Source organism: Mytilus galloprovincialis, chromosome 1, assembly GCF_965363235.1.
Source record: "Mytilus galloprovincialis chromosome 1, xbMytGall1.hap1.1, whole genome shotgun sequence".
NCBI classification, from domain to species: Eukaryota; Metazoa; Mollusca; class Bivalvia; order Mytilida; family Mytilidae; genus Mytilus; species Mytilus galloprovincialis.
Window position 1 is genome coordinate 16,511,773 of NC_134838.1, and position 27,069 is coordinate 16,538,841.

General features: G+C 31.3%; 1 protein-coding gene across 2 annotated transcripts; it reads right to left on the bottom strand.

Annotated features, from left to right (window-relative positions):
* Nucleotides 1-2,627: 2,627 nt before the first annotated feature.
* LOC143067349 (uncharacterized) lies at nucleotides 2,628-27,003 on the bottom strand. Of its 2 annotated transcripts, none has more exons than XM_076240548.1 (14): nucleotides 26,821-27,003; nucleotides 20,422-20,688; nucleotides 19,941-20,041; nucleotides 19,407-19,503; nucleotides 18,938-19,045; nucleotides 16,438-16,572; nucleotides 15,056-15,802; nucleotides 14,784-14,820; nucleotides 14,289-14,326; nucleotides 13,903-13,958; nucleotides 11,664-11,719; nucleotides 7,620-7,680; nucleotides 7,104-7,188; nucleotides 2,628-6,487 (listed from the first exon to the last, which is right to left on the bottom strand). In XM_076240548.1, exons 1-14 carry the CDS (start codon nucleotides 26,914-26,916, stop codon nucleotides 6,386-6,388), a joined length of 1,986 nt encoding a protein of 661 aa, XP_076096663.1. In that variant the 5' UTR covers nucleotides 26,917-27,003; the 3' UTR covers nucleotides 2,628-6,385. The 2 variants fall into 2 exon arrangements, with proteins under 2 accessions (XP_076096663.1, XP_076096657.1); XM_076240542.1 differs by having other exon boundaries at nucleotides 13,837-13,958.
* Nucleotides 27,004-27,069: the final 66 nt, after the last annotated feature.

Genomic DNA, 27,069 nt, shown 5'->3' on the forward strand with positions numbered 1-27,069 from the left:
TGTTCCTACTATCCCTACCTCGACTAAGGTTACCACAGATTCCAATATAAACAATATACGCATGTATTTTTACTGGTAACATTCCTAAGTTATGTCTCTATGAGATGCAACTTAGAGATCACAACTGGGAACCAGTATGTAAACAAAATTAATTATCTATGAATATTTTATATCTCCCCAAAAGAGGCATGGTTTGAGAAACAGCTGTATTTACAAAGTGCAACCTGAAGATGTCCTCTCACCAAGGAATTCAAATTAGGTGACTATGCTGATCACATCTATCTTACTGACCTTGAAATAATTAATAGTACATCTAGGAAGTCAAAATGAATATGGGTTGTGAACTCAACAAAAAAGATGATTTCAATTTATCCTTTGTAAATTACCACATTTGTAGCAATATTCTACCACTGCTTGTATATAGAGCATATATCTTACATTTGATACAATAATCAGGGCTTACATTTCATTTACAGAGGGTAACTATTGAACCAAGGGTTCTAGATGGTCATACTTTTAAAATGTTGATAAACATGATCATGCTTTAGTTGAGCACTATGGAATATCTGTGTCATATCATCACAGTGACATGAATATGTTAATCTTGTCAAAGTGACAATCCTACCCCTTTTCCTTAATTGTGACAGCTCTGAATGCCTAAATTTTCTTGTAATAAGTAACATGATAAATGCAGGGTCCGCTCGACAGTTCTAAAGTCCGACGGTTTAATAGTCCGACAGTTCTATAGTCCAACGGATTACTAGTCTGACGGTTTAATAGTCCGTCAGTTCTATAGTCAGACGGTCCGATAGTCCAACATAAAAATACAACCAGACACGATATAGACTAATCACAGGCACTAGACGTTCTACCTGACGGAAAGAAAACTGAATCCATGGTGTCGCAGAACATTGTATTAACCTCGAAAGTAGGAATATTGTTGATATATATTTTGCACTGCTACACACGCTGAATTTAAGAATAAAACAAAATACTAGTTTGTAGCCAGGCTTAAGCTTGTAGCTAGGATAATATTACAAGGACTTAGGTAGAACTAAATGTACTGCGGCAACTATCACATACAAACCCCGGTAGGCAGGTTAAAAATTATGTGTATGTTATATGTTTATATTGTATGAATGGCTGCAAGCTACTCATGGACTTTGTCATTGGACATAACTGTCCTTATCAGCTTGATTTCCTCAAACAACAATATGTCTTCTAAAAATCCAGGCTAAAAATAAAGCATATGTTTTTAAACTCTGGTATGGACCTGCAAATTCGCGGGTATGGTATAGTCTCGATAATGACCTTCATAACCTATAGATATTTTTAGCTCATTTAGACTCCTTACTAATGCTCTTTCGACTTAATGTATCAATCTTAAATTGCAGATTTAAAAAAAAAACACCTAGTAGGTACATCCTCAAAAAGTCTATCTTTTCAATAGATGCCAAATCTAAAGAAGAAAAAAAACCAGGATACTGTTATTTCATGTGATGTCCAATTTATCAAAAATGCCTTTTCTTAAAATCATTTAACATTTAGTCATTAAACAATGATTTGATAGATTTTGTGCTTTTTATTTCTAACTAAGAATTATCATAACCAGTGCTGTGTTTCTTGTTTTAAAACGAATTCTCCACTTTTGAGAAATTTACATTGTTAATGAATTTAACCGCTTACATTAATTCAACTATTTGCCTCTTGGTTAATTTTATACATTATATTTTCAGTATATATGACTGTTCATTTCATTTTGTATTGTTTCGTTCGATTCGTTCCAATTTTCTTCCATTTCCCACTTTACAGGTACCCCTCTCTTCACCCCTTTTAGTTTTTATTATTTGGTGAAAACAACTTCACAAATATATAATAATTTTATAATATATTCATATGAAAAAAGACACGTTTAAAACTCTTGACTTGCCTTGTTTGGTCCAAAACATTTTAAAAATTTGGAATTTTAAATCAACCTTTAATCAAAATTCCCCAAAAAACTAATATTTGAAAACTTTGCTTTATTTTATGTTGTATGTAAAAATTAAAAAAACAAACTTCAGAAAATACATTATATAATATATGCATATAATTCGGTCTTATTTTAAACAGAGTTACGACCATCACAAAGTTACGTTACGACCATCCTCACCATTTTTGTTTTTTTAGTTACGACCATCATGCTTGAATTTTGAATGACTATTTTACAAAAATTGGAATGCTTTAATGCATCAAATTTGGTTTCAATATCACTGAACTGCCGAATAGTATGTATGAGACAAGCAGTTTGGCTCAAATGAACCTTTTACTGCACGAAAATCGGAAAAGAAAAACTTATCCCTAGAGTTGTCTCCCATCTCCGGATGGTCGTAATTTTTAGTTATGGCCATCCGCTTACCACCAGTGAAAGAGACAACAACCAGACTAAAGAGAAGAAAATAGTCCAAGGCAATCAATGGGTGTTTTAAAAACACATCAAGAAATCCCACATTGGAGGCTCTTTCAACAACAAAACCTGGCAAAACTTCAAATCTATTAATAAACCATTTATACAATTTGCTCTACCACCTCAGCATTTGATGAGGTATTTATTTATCTTTCTGCTTATGCTATATATAACACAAATCTAATTTTTAAATGATTTATTTTCCATGAACATAAAATATCTGCACCAAGCTGCAAATATAATCAATATTGTAAAAGGGAAAAAATAAAATTATATAAAGACTATAATAATTAAAGATATGTCAGGTTACATGTAGAATAAGTTTGTAGAGACAGATGCTCTAAATCTTTTCTATAACAAAAGATTACTTCTTAATCCAAAAACAATAAATATTCAAAATAACTGATATGAGACATTCAGTCATCCCTAATTCTCAGTCATTTATAGCTGATTGGATTAGGTGTCAAGGGAAAGGTAATATCTTTAGTTACTTTGCTTGCTAGCTGAACCTTGAAGTCATTATTAGGTAAGGTATACTACCCTCCTTTAGGAGTAGCCTAGTCCTACAGACTGATAAATTGGTTATCTGTCGGACTAGTCTACTCTTAAAGGAGGGTAGTTTACTTAACCTAATAATGACCTCACAGTTCAGCTAGCAAGCAAACTAACCAAAGATATTGCCTTTATCTACACACTCAATGCAATCGACTGTAAAAATAAAGTCTATGAAATGAACTCTTTAAGCTGGGATCCATCACAATACTATTTCTTATACATTCACAAAATGCAGATTATCAAATTTTTCTCAACATTTCAGTACATAGAAATGATTGGTGTACAAAATATTGGGGATTTGGTGGTTTAAAACAGAGACAGCTTGTTATACATGAACATTTTAAAAATAATATTGAGAATTATGGATGGCCTTGAGCATTTAAAACAATCTTTTTAAAATTCTAGTTTTACACTACACTGCATTATCAAAATGTAGATACAATATATCATGCAATATATAATAAGAAGTTTTAAACTATTTTTTTTAATACATGTATTACAAAGCACAAATGCAATGTTGAGTAACTCAATATTATCCTCTCATAAAAATTCATACATAAATTATTGAAATGTTATAAATTTAATCTGTCTAATATCATTTTACTTTTAAATCAATACCTCACAATCATGCCATACACCAAATACACTTGATCTATTGCTTTATAGTACCTGCAAAAAACACCTGACCACAAAATATTAACCTAGACCAATTAACCATGAAAATGAGGTCAAGATCAGATGAACCCCGCCAAATGGACACAAAACAATCTTTAAAAAATTTAACCTTGATCACTGATAAAAAGAAATGAGGTCAAGGTCAGGTGAATCCAGTCAGAGGACGTGTAGACATTGCAAGGACCCAATTTATCCAATATGGTTATCCTTATAGTTATAATACTTTTTTTTAAGCAGTCACTTAACCATGAAAATTAGATCAAGTACAATGGACATTATGACAGAAGAAAAATTCAGAATATAAGGCATATATATACAAGGCATGAAGCATCAAGGTCTTCTCTCTTCTAAAATGAAAAGATTTCCTTTGCAAGATTTGCATCCATATATATCTTATTTTTGTTGCAGGGGAGATAACAACACAAAATAATAGGTGATGATGAGTAACAAGTGAAATAAAAAAATCTTTTACAAGTAGTAATATATAACTATCAAAAAGGTCAAACATAGTTATCAACATTTTAGTATGATCTAAATTAAATAAACATTTCTAAAACTCTATTTCCCTTTATAAATGTACTGTTAAATTAATTGATGCATTCCATGTTTTATTTGTTTGAAAATGTATAATTTAGTTTGGAAGACAACTGTAATTATTATTCTAAATTCACATGAAATATTTGCCACTTGACATAACATTGTGTATCAACTCTTAATTAGTCAGTATTGCAATGTAATTAATAGTTAACATATCACATTAGGTCAGTTTTCCTCCTTGTAATACAAGGGTTCTAACCAAGTGGATAAGAAAAGGGTTTAAAAAAAAGACAAGCAAACATTTAAAACCTTCCTTTACTAAGTGTGTGATGTCGCTTCTGTAAAATGTTGATAATTATGAAAAATCTAGAGGTAAAAATTCTCAATTTGAGCACCTTTGCTAGTCAAAATATATAAATGAAATATTATGATAAATACAGTTCATATAAATATATAACAGGGAAAGATGAAAAGATAATATTTCAAAACATTTAAAGCAAAATATATATAATAAATGATTCCTATGCACCTCTCTGTATATATGACATGAAAAAATATGATAGAAATATGTAACATGAGCACACACATGGCTCAACACTAATCATCATTAAAAAACATAATTTATGCCCTATGATTCTCAACTTACAAAACTATGTGTAAATTTGTTTACAGTAAATGATCACAACCTTACAAAGCATTTTCAGTATCATGTATGTGCTATAATTTACAACTTACAAAACTGTAATATAAATTTGTTATGGGTACATATCTTAACATTTTGACTGCTATTTTCAATAATTTTTGAAAATTATTTAGATTTATATTAAAAGAATCTCACATAACTCTTTTAGATACAATAATAGCTTACTTTTATTGGTGAAATATTGTTTGAAATTATATTTATTTACATGCCTTTTCTAGTGGTACTTTGCTAAAAGAGCTTTAAAATTTAAGAATAAAAATGTGTCAAGTTATTTAAAAAGCATATTTGGTGTGATACTAATTTTTGCTATTGATGATTTTTTGAAAAGGTTGTTTTGATAGAATATACATCATAATACTGTAAAAAAGGAGAATAAATACCAGGGATCTTGTTTAGAAAAATAAACTGCAAAAAATCTGACACCATGAAAATAAAATACATTTACTGTAAATAAGCAAGCTTCCCATAATTTCAAATTGTATAATACAACTGTAAAAAAATAACATACAAGATTGTCAATACTGGCAACAAATATAGTAGGTATAACCTTAAGCACTGACTATCCACTTAGAGAGGAAAGGTTTTTTCCCATGATAAAGATTTTTTAATGAACTATTTTTTTTAATCATTTTTTTTTTATTATATCACTGTTGTTTCTATCATTATCATTTTTTTTAACCAACTTTCAATAGAAACAATGTTTTTTTAACTTCTGATCTGATACAATTACTACCCGTCACCCAGAAATGTGTAATCACCCAATTTATTAAAAATATATACCCCCCTAATACCTATATCCCCCAGAAGGTGAATGGATGTGCCTCAGAACAAGTATTATTTATTCAGCCCTAGTCATATATCAATAAGTTATAAAAAAAATTGGAATGTGAATTTATTAATATATAAAAATCCTAAAATTTCACAAACTTATTTCTATTTTCAAATGGCTTTCAACCATTGCCAATAGAAGCATTAACAAATAAAATTTGAATATTTACATTCAGAAACATTAAACTATTTTTTAAATATCACTATTGTTTCTATATTATTTTTTTTACAAATTTTCAAAAGAAACAATGTATTTCTAAAAATCAGTTCTGAAACAATTACCACTCTCTACCCAAGAAATGTATAATCACACAATTTATTAAAAATATATATCCCTAAAATACCTACTTCCCCCAATAGATAAATGGATGTGCTTAAGTACAAGTATTATTTTTTTAGTCCTATTCATATATCAATAAGTTATCAAAAAAATTTGGAATGTAAATTGATTAATAAATAAAATATCCTAAAATTTCACAACCTTAATTTCAATATCCAAATGGCTTTCAACACTTGCCAATAGGGGCATTAACAAATAAAATGGACAAAAAACTAGCATTTATCACAGAGTTTTTGTGACTTGAATTTTATTTGGCCGTCATTTCATACTCCTATCCAGCATTCCTGCTTCAGACGTTTCATCAGGACTTTGCCGCTGAACTCATTTCAAACATTCGTAGATAAAACAGTTGCTCTTTATATTCTTCATACTTCTTTGGTCCTAAAACTTCTCGAAGTGCAGCCTAAAACAAATAATTATTTTTATACAATGGGCAGTTAGTATAACAGCTTTACTGTGCAGAAATAAAGTCATTTAATTTAGAATGCCTCAAGAGCAAACAAAAACATATCAAAATCATCAAAACTTTCATTATTAAAAATGACAACACAATTTTGAATCAAATTTTTATTTGTGGATTGCATGAATTTTATTTCATATGGTCATAATTTTAATAAGAACTTGACATGAGAAACTTCTTACTAGTATTTTCAAGAACAAGGAACTTTTATATGTATAATCACCCAATTTATTGAAAATATATATCCCCAAAATACCCATATCCCCCCAGATAAATGTTATATGTGCTATCTGTAGCTAGGCAAGGTTTTACAAGTACATTATTAAAAGCACCCACTGATATACTACCAGAGGAATGCTGATTTAGTTTTAAATGTCTCGTGAGTAATATTCTTTTTTTTCGTGTTATCAATAACATTCATCTTTTGACTATCAATATGAAAATTTTGTGAACCCTTTAAACAACTGTAACTATGGAAATAAATGTAAGTGTTGCATCCATATGGTCTAACCGTCTGCAAGTGCTTTAAAAGCAAGTACTGATTTCTATGTGTAGTTACCTGAACAATTTTGTCATCTTCAATCTGACCCATTACATCGTAACACTTTGACAACTGTTGCTCACCAATGTCTTTGGCGATATCTCTACAAATTTTAAACAAATATAAATGGAAAACCAAACTGTATACAGAAATTGCCAAAATGTTTTTGCATCAGACACAATAAATGTATTTTTGTAAGTAGCCCAATGAACAATTTTCATTGTAATTAAGACACTTTTAAAATTTTCTATAGAAAATTATCAATCTTACCATAAAATTGATTTTTTTAATCCAATTAAAACCCATTCTTTGTGCCTTCATATCTTACATTAAATTCTACTTTGAAGTTTGAATTAAGGTAACTTCAACTGATGTCAACATAGAAGAATGACAACTTCTACAGGGATGCTGTTATTCAGCTGTTATCCAGCGAACTTTATTTTCATTAGAAAACTAACTGCTGCTTCTGGAAAGAGCCCTACACAAATGAGGAGTACAGAATGAGTATATATAGTGACACTTCATATAATGTACCTTTGTAACTGTGCTATCTGGTCCATAACTATGGTCTTGTTGTTGGGATCTCCTAGCATTGCTGAAATATATCAAATGCTAACATCTATAAATCAAGAAAAGGCTGGAGATGCATTTTTTCATGGAATAAAATAGTATGGTAAATTATAGTAGATATTTTAAATGTGAAATCAATTTTCAAAATATAACTTTGATAACAAAGAACTTTTACTTCTAATGGTAATTTATGAAAAGTGTACATATGATTACTTATAATGAGTATCCCATACCTTGCCAGAACAAAACCTTTGATTTCATTCTTAGGTTGGGACGATCCAATATTAACTGAATAAATGTACATAATTCAACAAGTGATAACTTTGATTTTCAGTGATGTTTTTTTTTGTTTGGTCAAGTCAGTCATGAAGGTAAGATTAAGTATTGAAAATTTGAAATATATGTGAAAGTGTAGTTGAAATTCAGCAATTACCATATAGCATTATTGTGGAAATATTATTCATCTTGAGGTACAAAGTATCATTAATACATCGGTTCATGGAGACTACTAGATCATAAACAATTAATCAATCTTTCGCTCTGTACATCTACCAATATCATGATATTTTCAACTGTAGTTTTTAATATTTTTGCTTTTTACCTCTCAACAGACATGTACTAACAAATAACTGTGTGGGAGAAAATGGTAAAACATTGCATGGTTACGAATAATGAGAATAAGATTATAAATAGAATTAAATGCTAATATGAAACAAGGAGAGTCAATATTTCAGGAAGCCAAAACCAAGATTGATCAATACTGTTTTTCTTATAAGACAATTTGAGGTGTTACTGTGATGGGAAGAACACTTCATACTCACATGGATCTATAACAAGTAAGAAAATAATATGGTTATAAAAGCAATTATTAATTTTTTTTAATGTGAAATTGATTATAACTTATATCTGTTGATTATGGTGCTTTAAGTGTGCATAAAACCACATATTTATAATTAAAAGAGAAAAGTACCTGTGATTTTAAGTAAATTTATGACAAATTGAATCTTTTCATACATTGTTATAATTCTACTAAACAAGAGTGCACACACTGAAATGTCTCGCCTTCTTTACCAATCATTGTTATTATGTTGATAGTCCTAAATTTAAAGCTCTAAATTTAAAGCTTTATTACAACTGTTACATAAACTTTACATTAACCAAGAAAACTAAGCATTGACCAATGAACCATAAAAATGGGGTCAAGGTCAGATGAATCATGCCAGAAAACATGTACAGCTAATAATTCTTCCATACAACAAATATACTTTACCTATTGGTTATATTTTAAGAAAAACAATCCAAAACACAAAAACTTAACACTGAGCAATGAACCGTGAAAATGAAGTCAAGGTCAAATAAAATAAAATAAAATGAGGTCAAGGTCAGATGACACCTGCAAACTAGACATGTACACCTTACAATCATTCCAAACACCAAATATAGTAGACCAATTGCATACAGTATAAGAATCAAAGAGCTGATTGCTCTGAGGTGGAAGAAGGTGAATAAAAGGTAACTTGAATTACCATAAAAGCAGCCCCACTAACCCAGCCTGCTTTGTTCCATTAATGTTATGATGTATTTTTTTTCTTCAAACAAGAATGTGTCATAAGTACATGGATTTCCCATCCGTACAATCATTTTCTATGTTTAGTGGACCGTTAAAATTGGGTAAAATCTTTAATTTGGCAGTAAAATTAGAAAGATCATATCATAAGGAACACATGTGTACTAAGTTACAAGTTGATTGAACTTCAACTTCATCAAAAACTACCTCGACAATAAACTTTAACCTGAAGCAGGACGGACGGACAGACCAGAAAACATAATGCCCATAAATGGGGCATAAAAATAGTAAGACTTGTTCAATACCTGCCAACTTTTGAAAGTTCCCATGGGGTTTTTTAGTATGCGACAACAATCTTAATGGTTACAATTTTTAGCAAAGTATTTTGCACAATCTGGATTGTCTAGAAAAAGTGTCATATTTGTATGATGAGCTTACATTCCTTATTCTTAAAACTGTTTGCATGATTTTAGTTATAAAATCAGTAGAAAAGATGAACATGTAGCTAGCAGACCAGGATTTATTTTCTTGTGTAAGGATATTAAATGCTTGTTGAAATTTCCAGTTTTGAATGATTCACAAAGATGGACCTTTAACAGGTTGGGAACAACACTCCAAATGAGGGGAAACCCTCATTGGAAGAACATTACAACTCACTGTAAAAATGAGCACCTTTATATTCATATTATTTGATGAAACTTTTCCCCAAGAACTATGCATCTATCAAGTATTGAATGGTCAAAGCATGTCAAAAGAATTTTGTGATGTTTCTAAACTTATATCTTCTTTATTAATTTGATCCCTCCTTTAGAAAAGTTGTTCCAAATATAATGAATTTTCCCACTTTTGAGTTGAAAATCTTTAAAAAAAAAAATTTTTTTTTTTCAACACTACAATTTTACAACTAGATGAAAACAACACAAGTTCAAAATCTAGCATGTTAGAATAATCTTCAGAGAAAACGTTTTTGATTGGCTTATTCATTTGATCATGAGAAACAATGAATTTGATTGGCTGAATACAATTGTCTTACCTTGGGAACAAAATAAGGAACAATCATATTTTTGTGATGATTTTCACAAATTCGTGTTTTAGAGGTTTTTTTAATGATACCTTTAATATTAATATTTTTCAATAAATGCAATGGCATACTATAAAACGTACTTGAAAAGAGTAATGAGAATAAACACAGGGCGAACGTACTATATGGGCGAAAGAACTCAGCACGAACAGACCAAGGGCGAACATGTAAACAGGGCGAGTCGACCTGATACCAAATTCACGCATGCGTACTACAAATATCTACATTATAAACATCCGGTTACAAGTAAACAAATAACGTTCATGTAGATGAGATGAAATCTAATAATTTACATAAATAAAAGGGTATATATTTACGATAGTGATTGTTTTTCAATTCTTATTTACAAATTAAATGATTCATTTGCTTAATCATGTGTAAAAATGGGTGTCAAGAAACAGAAGTTGTTATGAAATTGTAATACACAGAAACGGATGCGGCATACAGATGTGGTAAAGGTTCAATGATTTCACAGCCGGCACCATAGGCCTTCAGAAGACTTGAAGTCTTCTTCCACCAAAAACATACCAAAACAGAAAAACTTAACTATAACCACTGAACCATGAGAATGAGGTCAAGGTCAGATGACACCTGCCAGTTGGACATGTACACCTTACAGTGCTTCCATACACCTAATATACTAGACCTATTTCTTATAGTATCTGAGATATGGACTTGACCACCAAAATTAACCTTGTTCACTGATCCATGAAATGAGGTCAGGGTCAAGGGAAAACTGTCTGACAGGCATGAGGACCTTGCAAGGTACACACATACCAAATATAGTTATCCTATTACTTATAATAAGAGAAAATTTAACATTACAAACAAGAATGTGTCCCCAGTACACGGAAGCCCCACTCGCATTATCATTTTCTATGTTCAGTGGACGTTGAAATTGGGGTCAAAACTTTTATTTGGCATTAAAATTAGAAGAACATATCATAAGGAACATGTGTACTAAGTTTCAAGTTGATTGGACTTCAACTTCATCAAAAACTACCTTGACCAAAAACTTTAACTTGAAGCGGGACGAACAGACGCACAGACCAGAAAACATACTGCCCCCCTACTATCGTAGGTGGCATAGGTGGGGCATAAAAATCTTAACTGTTTTTTCAAGTAGTCACTGAACCATGAAAATGAGGTCAAGGACATTGGACATGTGACTGACAGAAACTTCTTAACATGAGGCATCCATATACAAAGTATGAAGCATCCAGGTCTTCCACCTTCTAAAATATAAAGCTTTTAAGAAGTAAGGCAACGCCGCCACTGTAGCCGCCACCGCTGCCGTATCACTATCCCTATGTCGAGCTTTCTGTGACAAAAGTCACAGACTCGACATAAACTGTTTTACCTGTAATTCCTCTCAGTGATTCAGTTGTTACTTTTCTTTCAAATGGAACATGGCTTCTAAAACACAAAACACATATACAACTTGTTAAAATAAATAGTGGTTTAAAAATCAAATAGTTTGAAAATATTGTAATTGTTTCAAAGTTTCACACATTAATACATGTGTATTATTGAATTTCTAGTACATGTTAAATTGAACTTATGTATAATTATAGTGATTAAACAAATAAATTTTCTATAATATTCATGTAAACCTTTAACACTTATGGTAAGCGCCTAATCACACAAAGTGTAGATAAGGTGCATTGTATTTTTCATCTATACTAAGTCAATAGATAACTTTCGAGTTCGATGCATTTCCGTCAAAAACTTTTGTTTTAGTGAAAGTCATAGGTGCGTTTAGGGGCGTCATCACTTCCATTCTAATGGTGAGCGAGAGGTTGGAAAACTATAATGCTGTATTGTTCAAATTATTTGGTAAATTGAATTCTTATAGTTGACAATCAGCTCTGCTGTCATTAGGGAATTGTGATTAAGTACCTACATAACAACCATTATAATTTATTTCTAGTTTATCCTGCACAATGACGATCACTAAGACACTTGCTAAACGTTAATAGTGCAGGGATACAGGCAATCCCATCTATCTGGTAAATGACGTAATAAAGGCGCGCATAATTGACGAGTTTTTTCCGGTGACGGACAAACTCGAAAGTGGTCTATTAGATCATCTAAAACTAAACATAAAGAAGATTATGCATTATGATACATAGCATTAAATAAACTGGAGCACCAATTAGATGCATGATTAGCTAATCTCTCAATAATCTTTAAATGTTTCTAGCACCATGCAATGTTTTAAAACAATCCATAATGTTAATATAAATATTTTGAAGAAAAAAAATTGTCAAAAGTAGTGTGTACGTAGTATATCTCAATTCTGGAATTTCAAAAATTAAAACTAATATATAATTCATCATTTCAGGTTACAAATGCATGAGTAAATAATCATTAGTGTAAGATATTTAATGAGTCTAGAAACACCTATTAACATATTGTAAAGGGAGATAATCTCATATATACCTATTACACTGGTACCAAAAATACAACTAAAATTCAATAAAATATTTTTTTTTCTACTTCCATACATATTCTTGAGATCATATTGATGACAAAGATTTTCATAATTTGGGTAAGGTGAAATGTATTAATTTTTGAATAAATCACAGTAAAAGAATTGTGACTTTGAAACTGGGAATAATTCAAATGAAACAACAGTGACTTTCATCCAATAAATCTTATTCAGACTAGCCAATAAAAGTTGAGATTGTTATATACTCCTTACAATAAAATTTGAATACAAAAAACTGTATACCTATGAGTTTTGAAGAACACATTTAAAAAGCATAACTTAGAAACTGGAGTCTGAAATGCATTCACTGAATATGAGGGGGATTGCATGTATAGGTTAATAATGTGGGAAAGAAGGATATAGGAGGGCAAAAATCAATACAATTTGAGTCTGGTCGTTGAGGGGATTGATAAATAAAGGTATTTGTAATTGTCATAACCTAGACGTTACCAAAGTAATATCCTTTCTGGCTTGCCATGACCAAGATGCTAAGTGATACAAAATGAAGTGTACACTAAGGTATAATACTAAAAGCTAATATATGTTATATAGTATATATGGCGTATTGTGCTATCATATCCCAAAACACAAAATCTCAACAAGGCAAAGGCAGGATCATGTTACAAAATGAGTAAAAACTAAAAAGTGTTACTACTAAAATGAATCAAACTAAACATTGCCAAAACAGCTAACAATCAGCATGCTAATTCAATTTCAGAATTTGTCCTGTGTATAATTATTACTACATCAATGTAAAATTAAAAGGGCTTTTAAGGAAATTCTGTCTATTTGATTGTTACAGCTATTCTATAAACACTGAGGGTAATTATAAGTGCATGTTTGTCTTGTGTATGGTTTTGGAATTATCAAAAGACATTTTTTAGATTGCCCACCAAGTTTTATATTGACTTTCAATCATTTTTTTACCAATTAATCTCTATTTTCCAATCATAACTAAGTTCTATTAAAATGTCTTCCAAACCAGGATTCTTGTATCTTTAGAATAGCTATTGGACAATCATATAGAAGATAAAGCTACTACCTATCATCATTTAGATAACTAAAATCCTGATCACTGTCTTTGCCTTTTGGGCTGTATGATACATACTCTCCTCTTGGGTAAAGTCTGACAGCCTGGGCAGAGGCATAGGATGCATCCGGTGACTAAAATTAGAATATACAATTCAATAACCTGAATATAGCATACCAATTATCAAGACAATTTTTTTAAGCAATTCATTTGATTTAAAAAAAAAATCATGAGTGATGTTTCTGTATATATATTTATACTTGACATTTACTGTTTTTATCTAAATATTCAAAAGTGTTTCAATTGAGTTGGTAATAAAATGGATCTTCTTTCCCAAAAATATGTGTTTGTTGAACAAACATAGACACTACCTAATATTTGAATAACTAAAGTCGTCTGTCTTCCTATTTTGAATTAACAATAACCTTTACATAATAAACTTTTTAAAAATAACTGGTACTCACCAGACTGGTACCAGGATCACTGTTTTTTCTGTTCCTTGCTAAAATTGACAGAAAATGACATTGATGGAAGGACAGAATGGTTGACATGGCAGACATATAAAGCATACAATTAATAGTTTTCATATTGTAAAGCAGTAGATTTTTTATTAGAATCAGAAACAAAAGCAATCATTATAAATTCAAGACTTAAACAAATTTGTCTAATTATGTAAATTTGTGTGCTTGTGTGCTGGTATTGACTTGAACATCAACTGCTAAATTATTCACTTCTATGTTCGTGCTTGTATTTGATTGTTTGTTTGTTCTGGCTGTGTTTTTCAAATTTAAAGTAAAATATTTATGGCATTAAATTTAATTACAAAAATGGAATAATAAAATTGAAATTATCAAAGAAAATAAATTTTGTTGTGAATGAAATCGAAGTATATATATTTCAAAAAGGCTTAGCAGTATTATTTCAGAAACATTTTATAGGATTAAGTGTTTTATTCTTACCTTCCTTTTTTAAATATCCTGCTTTCTTCTTTTTCAACTACAAAGAGAGAAGTGTATTTTTTTTACAAATGTGTGGATATGTGACCATATGTTAAATAATTTGTAACTTATAATTATGATCATGACAACAACAAAAGAAAATGTTTGATATATAAACTGGTAATAGCTGATGTTCTGAAGACATTTTCATAACAGCATTAATCTCACCAGAATATTTTCTTCTAATTTAAAAATTTGTAAAATTTTATAATCAATTAGGATACAATACTTACTTGCTTCTCCTCCCCCTTCTGAATGTCCTGTAGAATTCCATCAGATTTCTCTTCGTCCAATGACATAGTCTTCTTCAATCCCTGAACAATTTGTTTTGCTGCATCTTTTGGATTTTTCTTCAATAAACTCTTTAGATCTTCCCCACTTAAACCCCTATGTTCTTCAGTCAGACTTTCCCTTCTATTAAAAAGAGTAGCTGCAACTAAGTCCTCTTTCAGATTTTTGCCCGTATTAGAATGTTTAAGTTTCTCTGGTATAGGATTAACACCATTGCTGTTGGGTTGTATATTCACAGGATGCATTATTGTCCCCTCATCATCTGAATCACTTAAATGCTTTATAGTCCCATGGTAAACAAAAGTACCTTGATCCTCTTCATCAGAATCACTTTCACTCTTGAGTGTTCCTTTATAAACAAATGTCCCTGAGTCTTCTTCATCCCCATCCTCATTCTTTTCCACCAGAGTATCACTAGCATTTTTCTGATTTTTTGTCTTTTTTTTTAAATGACGATATTTATTCAATTCTAGCGAGTTTACCAATTCATGAACTTTTTTTTCGTTTAGTTTCCTCAAATCATCCTCCATTTCGTGAATACGATTTGTGATATTTTTCCATGAAGTCAATGATGAGCCACTCCCACTACCGCTGTCGCCAGAACTACCCAGTGATCGGACTTTCTTTTTCTTTGATCTAACAGCAAGTTCTTGGTCATAATCTTCATCAAAATTGTCAAATGCATTTGTCTGAAATTACAAATTTCTTTTTATTCAAAGTGTCTTACAATTGATATTTATTCTTTACTTTCAGAATTTTATGTTCCTATTTTACATGCATAGTAATAATAATATTTGTAGAAAGACATGATTTAATTGTCTAACGCCAGTGATTGGCAAAGTGGGTTAATTATTTTTCTAGTTCAAGCCTTTTATACCTGTTTAAGATAAAACACATCAGCTGTGATAAAAAAAATAATATTTGTAACAAGAACCTTAAGTTTCAATCAATAATGAAAGCAAAAGTTTTCATGGTATATGATTTAGCTAGCATACAAAAATTAATTAATGTTTGTTATGAATGACTTGTTCATATGTAAATGCCAATATGTACAACAGGCCTCAATAGTTGAGTGGCCTAAGTTGTTTATCACTAGCCTGCCAACACTGAAGTTGTGAGTTCAAAACCCCCTCACCGAAGGTGTGTTTGACTTCAATACTAATTGACAAGGATTACAAGTTTTCCTGCTAAAGGTTGTTGGTAATCTCTTTCTTCCTCCCCTTATATAGCACTCACCACTATTCTATAGCCAATAGTGATGACAATGGTGTTAATCACAATCAATCAATATAATCTGTCCTGACACATAAGTAAATTGTCATACCTTTAATAAATTCTTTTGAACATACTGGTGATTCATAATGTAGAAAGCTGTTGGTCTAAGAAAGTCATCCTTTTGTAACATGGCGTATGTAAGATCTTCAAGAGTGGAGCTATATCCTTGAGGCAGTTTAGGAGGCTAAAGCAAATGAAAACTATATATAAGTACATTTATTTTGTGTAAAAAATTTACAGTTTGCTGAGCGATTTCCTTTTAACTTATTTAAAGTTTGGATTTTTTTGGTAATGACTCATTATGACTGTCAATATACAAGTAGGCTTTGCAAGGTAGTGAGGAAAATACATACATTTATTTATCGGAAAGATCTTGAAACAGTTCTAAATAGAGCATATCATCTTAGAGGGAAACCATTCGGCACCAAGGAGCAATTCCCTGGCGAAGTCGAAGCAAGACGAAAGAAGTTATATCCCGTTATGAAGAAGGCGAAGCAAGATGGCAAACGCGTGAACCTAGCTAGAGACAAATTATACATCGATGGAAAAGAGTTCATTGCCAAGCGGAAATTTCTTTATTAAACAATGACAGTATTAACAAACTCAATCGGCAAAGCCCACCCATACCACCAAGACCAGGAAAAAGAGCAAGAATAGACTCATATGAACACGGATCCGTTATAAACGATGCCGACCAACAATCCTCATTCCAAACTGGGTACACTTCAAGCAACACAGGACAAAGGAAGTAGGACAGGCCAACAAGAGGAGTTTAAAAATTCAGGATATTAAATTGTGTTGTCTGAATGTCTGTGGAATCAAGTCAAAATTACTAATACAAGATTTTGAAGTTTTAATAACGTCACATGATATATTATTTTTTTTAGAAACAAAACAAGACAAATTAGATATGTTAAATCTACCAAATGGCTATACTTATATTTCAAAATGTAGGAATAAGTTTCGGAGAAGATCTGGTGGTATAACTGTAGTGTTTAAAAAAGAGTTTGAAAACTACCTTAAATTTCCTAAAACAGATTCTGAATATGTACAATCGGTTAAATTTTCTAGAGATCTTTTTAAAGATGAGTTTTTGTTAGGATGTGTGTATATACCCCCTGATAATTCAAAATATTCATCAGTAGATGCCTTCTCTGAAGTTGAAAACGAATTAATTTCATTATTAGATAATGATAACAGATATGCACTGGTTGGGGAATTCAATGCCAAAACCGCAGATCTTCCAGATTTTTGTAGTCCTGATGATAACTTCTTACAAATTATGAACATTAATAGTGATGAAGAAATTTTGAAATATTTTCATGACCATAATAATATTGTTAAGACCGGAATATCATTGTACAGGTATACACAGTGTAAATGTAAACCCAACACTTTCGGACAAAGACTTCTAGAACTCTGCAAGAAAAATAATTTATACATTGCAAATACTAATTTCATGTCTTATGGAGAACTTGGCAAAACTCCAGTTGAGGTAGCTATTAATTTAAAAATGGTCTGCTTTTGGAATAAACTTATTGCTAATCAAAACAAATTAAGCAGTGTTCTATATAGAGTAATGTATGAGCTTAGTCAATAAGGTAATATGTACTAGTTTTAAGTGGATAAATCATTTAAAGTCTATTTTTGATAACACGGGACTCAGTTATGTATGGACACAGCAATTTCCAGTTAATTCAGTCCAATTAAAAGTTACTGTAAAGCAAAGGCTCGTTGATCAGTTCATCCAAAAATGGTATAGCCAAATAGAAAATTCTTCAAGAGGAAAATTTTATGGTCAATTCAAATTAGAATTTAATCTGGAAAACTACCTTCTAAAATTATTTCCAAGAGAACGACAATTTTTAACAAAATTGAGGTGTTGTAATTTATAAATACCCATAGAAACAGGAAGGTGGCCAAACATTCCAAAAGAAGAAAGAATATGCCACTTATGTCATATAGGAATTGGCACTGAATTTCATTACCTTTTTGAGTGTCAGTTTCAGACAGTCGTAAAAATACGAAACACACATATTCCTATTTACTTCACTAGACATCCAGGTTTATCAAAAAATGATAGGCTTATTGTCATTAAGTAATGTAAAAGTGTTAAAAAATCTAACACTTTTCATCAGTAAACTTCAGAGAACATTTTGTAAAATGATTGTTAAAAAATGTATGTCTTATGTGTTATCCTTTGTTATATCCACCATTGTTTTGTATTGTTTGTATATATGTAAATATTGTATTCCTCTTGTTACATGTATGTATTGTGTCTGAGTGATCAAATAAAAGTTGAAAGTTGATTAAGTCTAAAATATAAATTGAAGAATGAAAATACAAAAAACAATGTATTTACTTAAAAGTCCGGGGTATAACAAAATTCCAGCAATACCTCTAAATTATGGACTTCTACTTAATTGAGTCAACCTATAAAGCATCATGAAAATAAATTCTTCTGACTCAAAATTTGGCATCATTTAATTTCTACTTACTGAAAAAACAAAATATCTTCTATATATTTTCTGGTACAAGTTTATACGTACCTTCCCTGATATCACATTATGGATGATTTTAAATATAGCTTTTCCTTCAAATGCTTTCTTCAGTGCCATCATTTCAAATACACAGCACCCTAAGCTCCAAATGTCCGACTGAAAAAAATCAAAATATTCAAATTAAGTTGAATTTCCTACATCATACACTGCAAATCTTTTTTTTTTATCTGATACATCACTTTATATAGCATGAGCTTTTACTAACTATAAAATGAAAATTATGTTATGTTTTGTACCATAAAAGGTTGCTGAGACAAAATCATCCAATTTCCAATTTGCAACTTGGTTCACGAGGAGGGTCAATCTGTTTGACCCTGTCACATTTTTCTTAAGGTACAAATGTAATAACAACATTGGGTTTTTTGTTCAATCCCAATTTTATATCAGTCAAAATGTAATATATACATTCAATTTGCACATTCAATGATTCTTTGTACAAGTACCATTTTATACTTACACGATTATTATAAGCTTTTTGTTCAAACAATTCAGGACACATATAAGCAGGAGTCCCCACAAAACTGTTAGCTTTACTCTGACCAAGATCCAACACTCTAGAAAATATTTTATCTTTAATTATAAATCAAATCTTTAATCATCTGTGAAACAGTGCTTGAAACATTTATTTTCATATCATTTTCAAATGTACGGTAAATTAAAACATTCAAAATTAAACAAAATATAACTCATCAAAAACATTTTTTAACTTAAATTTTAATGCAGGGAAACATATTTTTCAATTCAGTGAAGTAATACAGATCAAGGCTAACAATAGTTATTCAATCTGAAATGTAATGCAGAGTATCATATTTTTCAGTTCACTGAAGATATACATATATGTACGTACAGAATTCATCAAAATAAATGAACAGCATTTATAGCCACTTCCTTTACTTTCATTGTGATTAATATAATATTAAAGGATGTTATCTCCTTCATATTGCAAAGAGGTCAATGTATAAGTTTCCATCCTACTATCAATATAACTTACTTTGCTATACCTAAATCACCAATTCTAACATTCCAGTCAGTCATAATAAAAATGTTCTTTGTCTTCAAATCTCTGTGTAATATCTTTCTTTCATGTAAATACTAAAAACAAACATTGTATAAATTATAAATTGTATTGTGCGAGTATGTTACAAAATGAGGCTTCACAACAGCATGAACATCAAAACTTTGACCTTTTAGAAGAGAAAATTTAGTAAGTTTACTCTGAAACTTTTAGTTGTTGAGGAATTTGATTCACTGTTAAAGGAAAACCTACATTAATTAACTGGTAAAGGATGTGATGTACTTAGGGATAATTTCGGTTTGAACATTGTTTTACAAAATCAGTGCATGAAAATGATTGATTTGTAATGTACATGTTACTACAGACACATACCTACATGTACATTATGTAGGTATGTGTCTGAACTGTAAAGTTATACATGTGATATTGATGTTTTTTTTGGTAAATATAAACTTACATGTAAACCACTTGCTATCTGATAGATCCATATTGCTATCTTATTTTCTGGTAACTGTTCCTGTATTCGTGACTTGTATTCCAAGTAAGTCTCAAGATCACCACGTTCACAGTATTCTGTCACGATAAACAAGCTATCATCCTCTTCAAATGATTCAACATACTGTAAGATATTATCATGGCGAAGGTTGGATAACAAATCTGCTTCTCTTTTAGCTTGTTCCCGTTCTGATTCTTGATCACCGAAGTCTATTCTTTTGAGGGCAAACTACAATCAAATGCATATAAATATATATATATAAAACAAGTTGTTGCTAAAGCATCAATCAGACAGCAATCCAATAACATAATTAGGGGTCAACAAACAGCATTTAACAATAGGCAATTACCATTATCAATGTTATTGCAGAGTTCTCAGAAAGAATTTTCATAGGTGAGTCCAGGTACTCATTGTTTTCGGACATTCAGATTCCAATCACCTAACAACATATTCATAATTCATAACAATATAAAGCAAGGAAATGAAATCAAATTTTAATAGGTTTATCTTTTAACTTTTGCTGTGGACAAAGGATGGAATAATAATAACTGGACTGAGCTGGTACTCTTGATGCACTTTGGGACTCACTTATTTAGAATATAATGATAAGAGAGCAGGTTTTTAAAATGAGTTCAGGACTCATGGATTACTCTTTGTGTAAACTATACATGTAGTATTATCAACCTATGTACATGATGAATTGCAAATGATCTTTTCTAGCCATTGATCATGAAGGCACACATAGTTTAAACTGGCATTGTAAAAATTCTTTGAATTAGTCCAAATAATAATGACTTTTGTATGGCTTTTTGACATGTTTGATTTATCTGAACCCAGTTATAGGGAGAATCATGCCTGACTTAAGACACTCATCACATTTTCTATCCACAAGTGCACCCACAGTTCAAATTATAAAACTACAAATTTTGATGTGTATGCCCTGTTCAAAAAAGATTTTTTGAACTACTTAAATATTTCGACACTTTCAGGTGGTAAACATGGTAAAATTTTGAAAGAAGTAAGCTTGTACATATAATTATTATTCTTGCATATATGTTATATGCTATATTTATGCAGCAATATATGTGTCTCAATATTATTTAATCTTAAAACCACGTGCTGTGGACTTCGTCATGATCATCATCAGCGATAGTGATAAAAGATTTAATCCCTACTATTCTTGAAGCATCCTTCATGTAATATATCACATATTCATAAATAAATAAACTTATATATATAATGTACTTCAATTCGCAACCAAGTATGTACACCTACATAATTAATATATATAACAAACTGCTTCGAATGTTAATTTGCCTCCATCGTGTGATCCTTGATCAATAGGTCATGACCAGGTCAACTAGCATATATACAGAGTCAAAGCGGTTCACGAATGTAATTTTTCCGGAAATTAATTTCTGTAGTAATCTGTTTACATAATATTGTTACATGTAAATCTAACCTTCTATTATTATTATTAATTTACTGAACAATCTCCCTGTTTGTTCAGTAAAACTAACACTACAGGGGTGCCCTGTCAAATGCTGTAGACATGGTATTCATTATAACAGCAATAGTGCAATAAATCAGATTTTAGATAAAAAAAAAAAAAAAAGAACAGGCAAAAAACACTTTAAATTTTTGCTTAACTGTACAAGATACCAACAGGAATGAAAAGAAATGAAAAGACAGCTTGGGTCATAACATCCCAAAAGATCTCCAGACCCTACTAGCACTAGCGAAGAAAGAGACATGTGAGAGAACAACGAATATATATTATAGGAGAATATTTAATGAGTTCAGGACGATTCCAAGATAAACTTAGGGGCTGCTTCATTTGTTCTAGTCCGGGCTTTGCCCAATTAGCCCTATCCCATGACCAGGTTAAATATGGCTGAAAAGTAATTCGATTGGAACCTGCTGAATCTATGATGGTGACAGTAGTTTAATTTTATACTTTTTGCTTTCTAAGCTCAGAAATATGAAATAATGAACCTGATGATAATAAATATTTTTGTTTACATGCAATATTTTCTTTTGAGACCTTATTCATCATAAAAACATTTCTCAGAGATAATTTTATAAATTTGAAATTAAAATATGGCAACAATTTATTATTGTCACAGAGGACCATTGCAGTATCACATTATGATATGGTCCGATTAAAACATGTTACAATTTTCATCTTTAAATTCCGATATTTTACCATAAATTGCACTTTCCGTCATACTTGTTTGACTGGCTGATTGCTTGCCAGTGTGTCAAGGCCGACGAGGGTGGTGTATGCCTGTATGCGGTGGCGGCTGATTTCAAAGCAAATGAAGCAACTGTGCCTATACCAAAAGTACCAACTGCGCTAACCCAGGTTTAGTCGCTGTGGCAAATGAAGTACTACCAATGCCCTGAAGAATTCCGATCACGTGCCTAAACGATTTAACCTAAGTTTACAAAGTAACATTACCCAGGGAAACTACAGTTTCAAGTAGAAACAAGATAGCACAAAGAGACCAGTTGTGTCAAACTAAATATTGACCTTAGCTTAGGATCAGGATGTGTGAACAAATTCGAAAGCACTTTACTCCATTTGTTAGAAGAATTTTAGGACAATTGTGAAAAGAAGAGACATAAACACTGTACTATAGGTCATTTCTGGAATCATGTCCTATAACATATGACCTCGGGGGCATTATTTACTATTTCTAATTACTGTTCTGATATTTTTTTTTTACTATCAATGTGCCACCCGATTTCGCATTAAAAAAAAAAAAAAATGAAAATATCAGTATAAAAACGTTAAAAATTGAATAAGAATGCGAAGTCATACGTTATAGGACTAGAATCATGTCTTTGACTGGAAAAGATTGTCTATTTCGCACGTCTTTATGACGTCATCTACATGTACCAGATAGAAGGCGCGCCTGTATCCCTGCTCTATTAAAACTTTCCTACACTTTCATAATCGTCATTCTGTAAGGTAGTATATAAATAATTAATGTTCCATAAGTACATAACCGTGATTGCCGTATGACTGAGGGTGGGTTACCATCCTATAATATTTTAACTTCCCTAATATTTTGTGCAGTATAAATTAAAACATTGTCACCTGACCGTTTGCTCAACATGCGTTGGAGCACTTTACCTTGGAAATTTCTATGCATGCATTTTTGTTACATAGGCTGAGTTCACTTGAAACTCTACAATCAACTTCAGAGTTAATAGATTATCACGTGAACGCACTAGAGTTAATATTAGGAACAACTCTAAGTAACTCTAGGTGAGGGTTGGAACTAGAGTACAAGGGGTTAACTTGAGTGATTCAAGTAAAATCGTATTGTTGAAACCCGAGTACAGTACAATTTTCGCGAAAGCCATCCCAAACTCCATACACCGAGTTTTTTCCTGGTGTGACACCAGGAAACTCCGACATCACTCCCTAAATTCTCGGAGAAATTTGGGAGTATTCCCTCCGACTTCCGCGTAAATCCGTTACCTTTTGTTTATTGTATTAGCGACATCTCTCCCAGTCTGGAGTGACGTGGTGTCACACCAGGTAATTAATTGCCCTAATCCTTCTGATCTATGCCGGCACTCGACAGTCAAGGTATGCGAGATTTCTAATGTAATTAAACAATTGTATTTCCTGTCTATTGATTATCAGGTAATATCTGATTGCTTGAAACAAATGAAAGATTAAAATAAAAATCAAAACGTTGTTGTTAATTCTTTTAATTACTCTGTACATTTAAATCAATTTTTAAAAACAACTATATTTGATTTTGACTTCCGTTTTTTATCAGTAAATAAATATTTAATTTACTAAAAGAGATATAATTGTGTAACAATAAACGGAGACTAACGCTGAATAAATTAGGGTAGTTTAAAGAAAAGTTACATGTCTCAAAGTTTTTTATACAAGTAAAAAAGAAAATATTATTCACTATCTGTTATGCTAATAAGTCTACGCCATTTCCATTTTACGATTACAAAATAAAAGTTTTAAAAAGTAAAAGGTTGTTGTTAATGCTTTCAATTGCATTAAAGTTTTATAAAAAAAAAAATCTATACTTGATTATGACCTCGGGTTTTTTTTATCGGTGATTTATATAACTTACGAAAAGAGACATACTTGCGTGAAAATAAACGGAAATTAACGCTGAAGGTATAAAATGTGAGAAAGAAAGAAAATTACGTGTCTTAAAACTTGTATATGCAAGAAAAAAAGAAAATACTTTTCACCATTCCTTATGCTTAATAAGTTTATGTATGGCATTTTCTCTTCACGATTAATTAGCATTACTTTAGGATAAATAATACATTTCGGCTACAACACATACCCGTAGCCAGGGGGGGTTCGGACGAACCCCCCCCCCCCTTGAAAACAAATAATGACTGTTAAAGTCAACGTTCTGTTCGAATTGTGACTGTTAAAGTCGAGTTTTTGAGGCCAACCAACCCCCCTTTGGAAATTCCTGGCTACGGGCCTGCAACAGGAATACTTCTATAGCTGCATCAACTCGTCGTTGCATAATATTCATTTACGCACAATGAATGTAAGCTTTTGTGTTGTATTTAGAACAGTGATCTTTAAATATTTTTAAAGCAATTAATTGCAGTGGGAAGACGATACGCATCTCAGTTATCAACAGTGCGTAGTTGAACTTGAACTTGACTTCGCTCACAATATTGAATGCTTAAAATAGTGACATCAATTTTGTCCACGAGATTTTTATTTGGCGGGAAATAGTATCATGTAACAGTAAACTCAGGTGACCTTTCTGGATAACCGTAGGAAAATTCATTCAAGGTTTAAACTTGCTTTGTAATGATTGACATAAATTTGTGTGCGTTAAGATTGAGGCTCTAGAAGGTACTTTTACAATTGATTAACCGGATTCTAAATTGCATTCCTTTTCTGAATTAACTAACATCAGCCTTTTATTTTTACGTTTCTCAGTCAACAGAGGACATAAAACCGGACATTATTTATACGTCCATAGTCAACACTATATATTAATGGTAGATGAAAACAGGATGCATGTCGTTCAGTTCCTGATGGGCGTTGGTAGAGATCCTCTGTGAAAATTTGTCGATCGTAAAAATCCGATCCACATTTTTTTTTACATATTTCTTTCTTGTAGAACACGATATAATTTCATTTGAATATTCTATTTTATAAATTGTTGAAATACTTCTTTTTATATTTCGCCGAGGACTTTTAACGAGCAGTAAAATACGGATTGCGCCAATCCAATTTTATTTTAAATAATTAAAGATCAAAATAACAGATCATAACGGATAAAAAACACATGATTTTTTTTTCTCAATATAATTAAATATTTAAAGGTTGTGATTATTGTGTTGTGTCTGGGCGGCGAATGTATCTCAGTATTTATGAATATAGGGCTGCCACATTGCATACAAAACTATTTGTCACTTTACAGTTTCTTTTTTAAATTCAAATATTTCAAGTCGGTAATCTACCGAGTTGGTGAAACATAATATTTTACATTTCAAAATAAATTGAAAGTAACAGAGTTCACTTGTTGATCCGATAAATTAACTCTTGGGTTTAATTTAGATTGGACATATCATTTTGTTATAAGCCAGTTGATATTTAAAATTATATAATATTGAACTATTAATGAACCGAATATTGCTCACTGAGTAGGTCATAAAAGGTTCTAATTGTGGTAAAATCGTCTTTGTTGAAAAAACAAAAATTATGACCTGATCGGACTATAATGAAAATACAAAATAAGTGTTTAATTCGTATTTTTATACGTTTGTACGTTGTATGTCATATGACAATGACATGGGCATATATACATAAAAGAATAATTATCTTGTTTTAAATAAAAATGTCACACTTTTATCTGACAATGAAAGGACATTTAAATAACGTATTTTAAAGCACACAGGTGCAATCAAGATCGATTAAATGTACAAAGGTAATAAATCTGGCTAATCCGATGATGTTGTCACGCGTCATTAATTTTCAGTACATCCGATGGGCAATAAACCAATAAACAGCCACGCGGTGTTGGGAGAGAATCTTTGGAGGAAATTGGGAGTATAATCCGTGATTCGCGGTGTCACACCGCTACACTCGGAAATCGGTGATTAGAGTTCGCGATTACATACTCTCTGGGCGTACTGTAAGTAAAGTTAACTCCAGAGTTTCAAGTGAACTCGGCCATGGTGATGGAAGTCACATGACAGATTCGTCTGAAAACTGTATCCTGGAAATGGCTTATTGGGGATAAAATGTTTGGCAGATGATTTTGTTTAGCTCAGTTGGCAGCTGTTCAGAAATTTATGTGCCAACTGTTGCTGCTCACTCCAAATTATTATGATTCATACTTTTTTGTTTGTTTCAATATCTGTTATTTGATATACAATTCCGAACGATCCCTCTCCGAGCAACTTTTCTAATTTGATTTTATCTGATCTCTCCATTAGGTATGTATGTTATATTGTTTTGCCCATGTGCAACTGTTTTCTTTTTGTTGTTGTCCCTTTGAAATATAAACTTCCGGTTGAATGACAGGTGCTCCTGATCAGACAAGCGTTTGACATCAACAGTAACTACAACCTCTAAAACTCTTGAAA

Excerpts from the sequence above, each read along its gene's own strand:
- LOC143067349 (XM_076240542.1), bottom strand. The coding sequence starts at position 26,916 with ATGGAGAGATCAGATAAAATCAAATTAGAAAAGTTGCTCGGAGAGGGA. Across the intron at positions 20,042-20,421 it reads AGATAGCAAGTGGTTTACAT|TATTTACATGAAAGAAAGAT; the intron begins GTAAGTTTATAT and ends GTTTGTTTTTAG. Across the intron at positions 14,821-15,055 it reads AGAAGGGGGAGGAGAAGCAA|TTGAAAAAGAAGAAAGCAGG; the intron begins GTAAGTATTGTA and ends CTCTCTTTGTAG.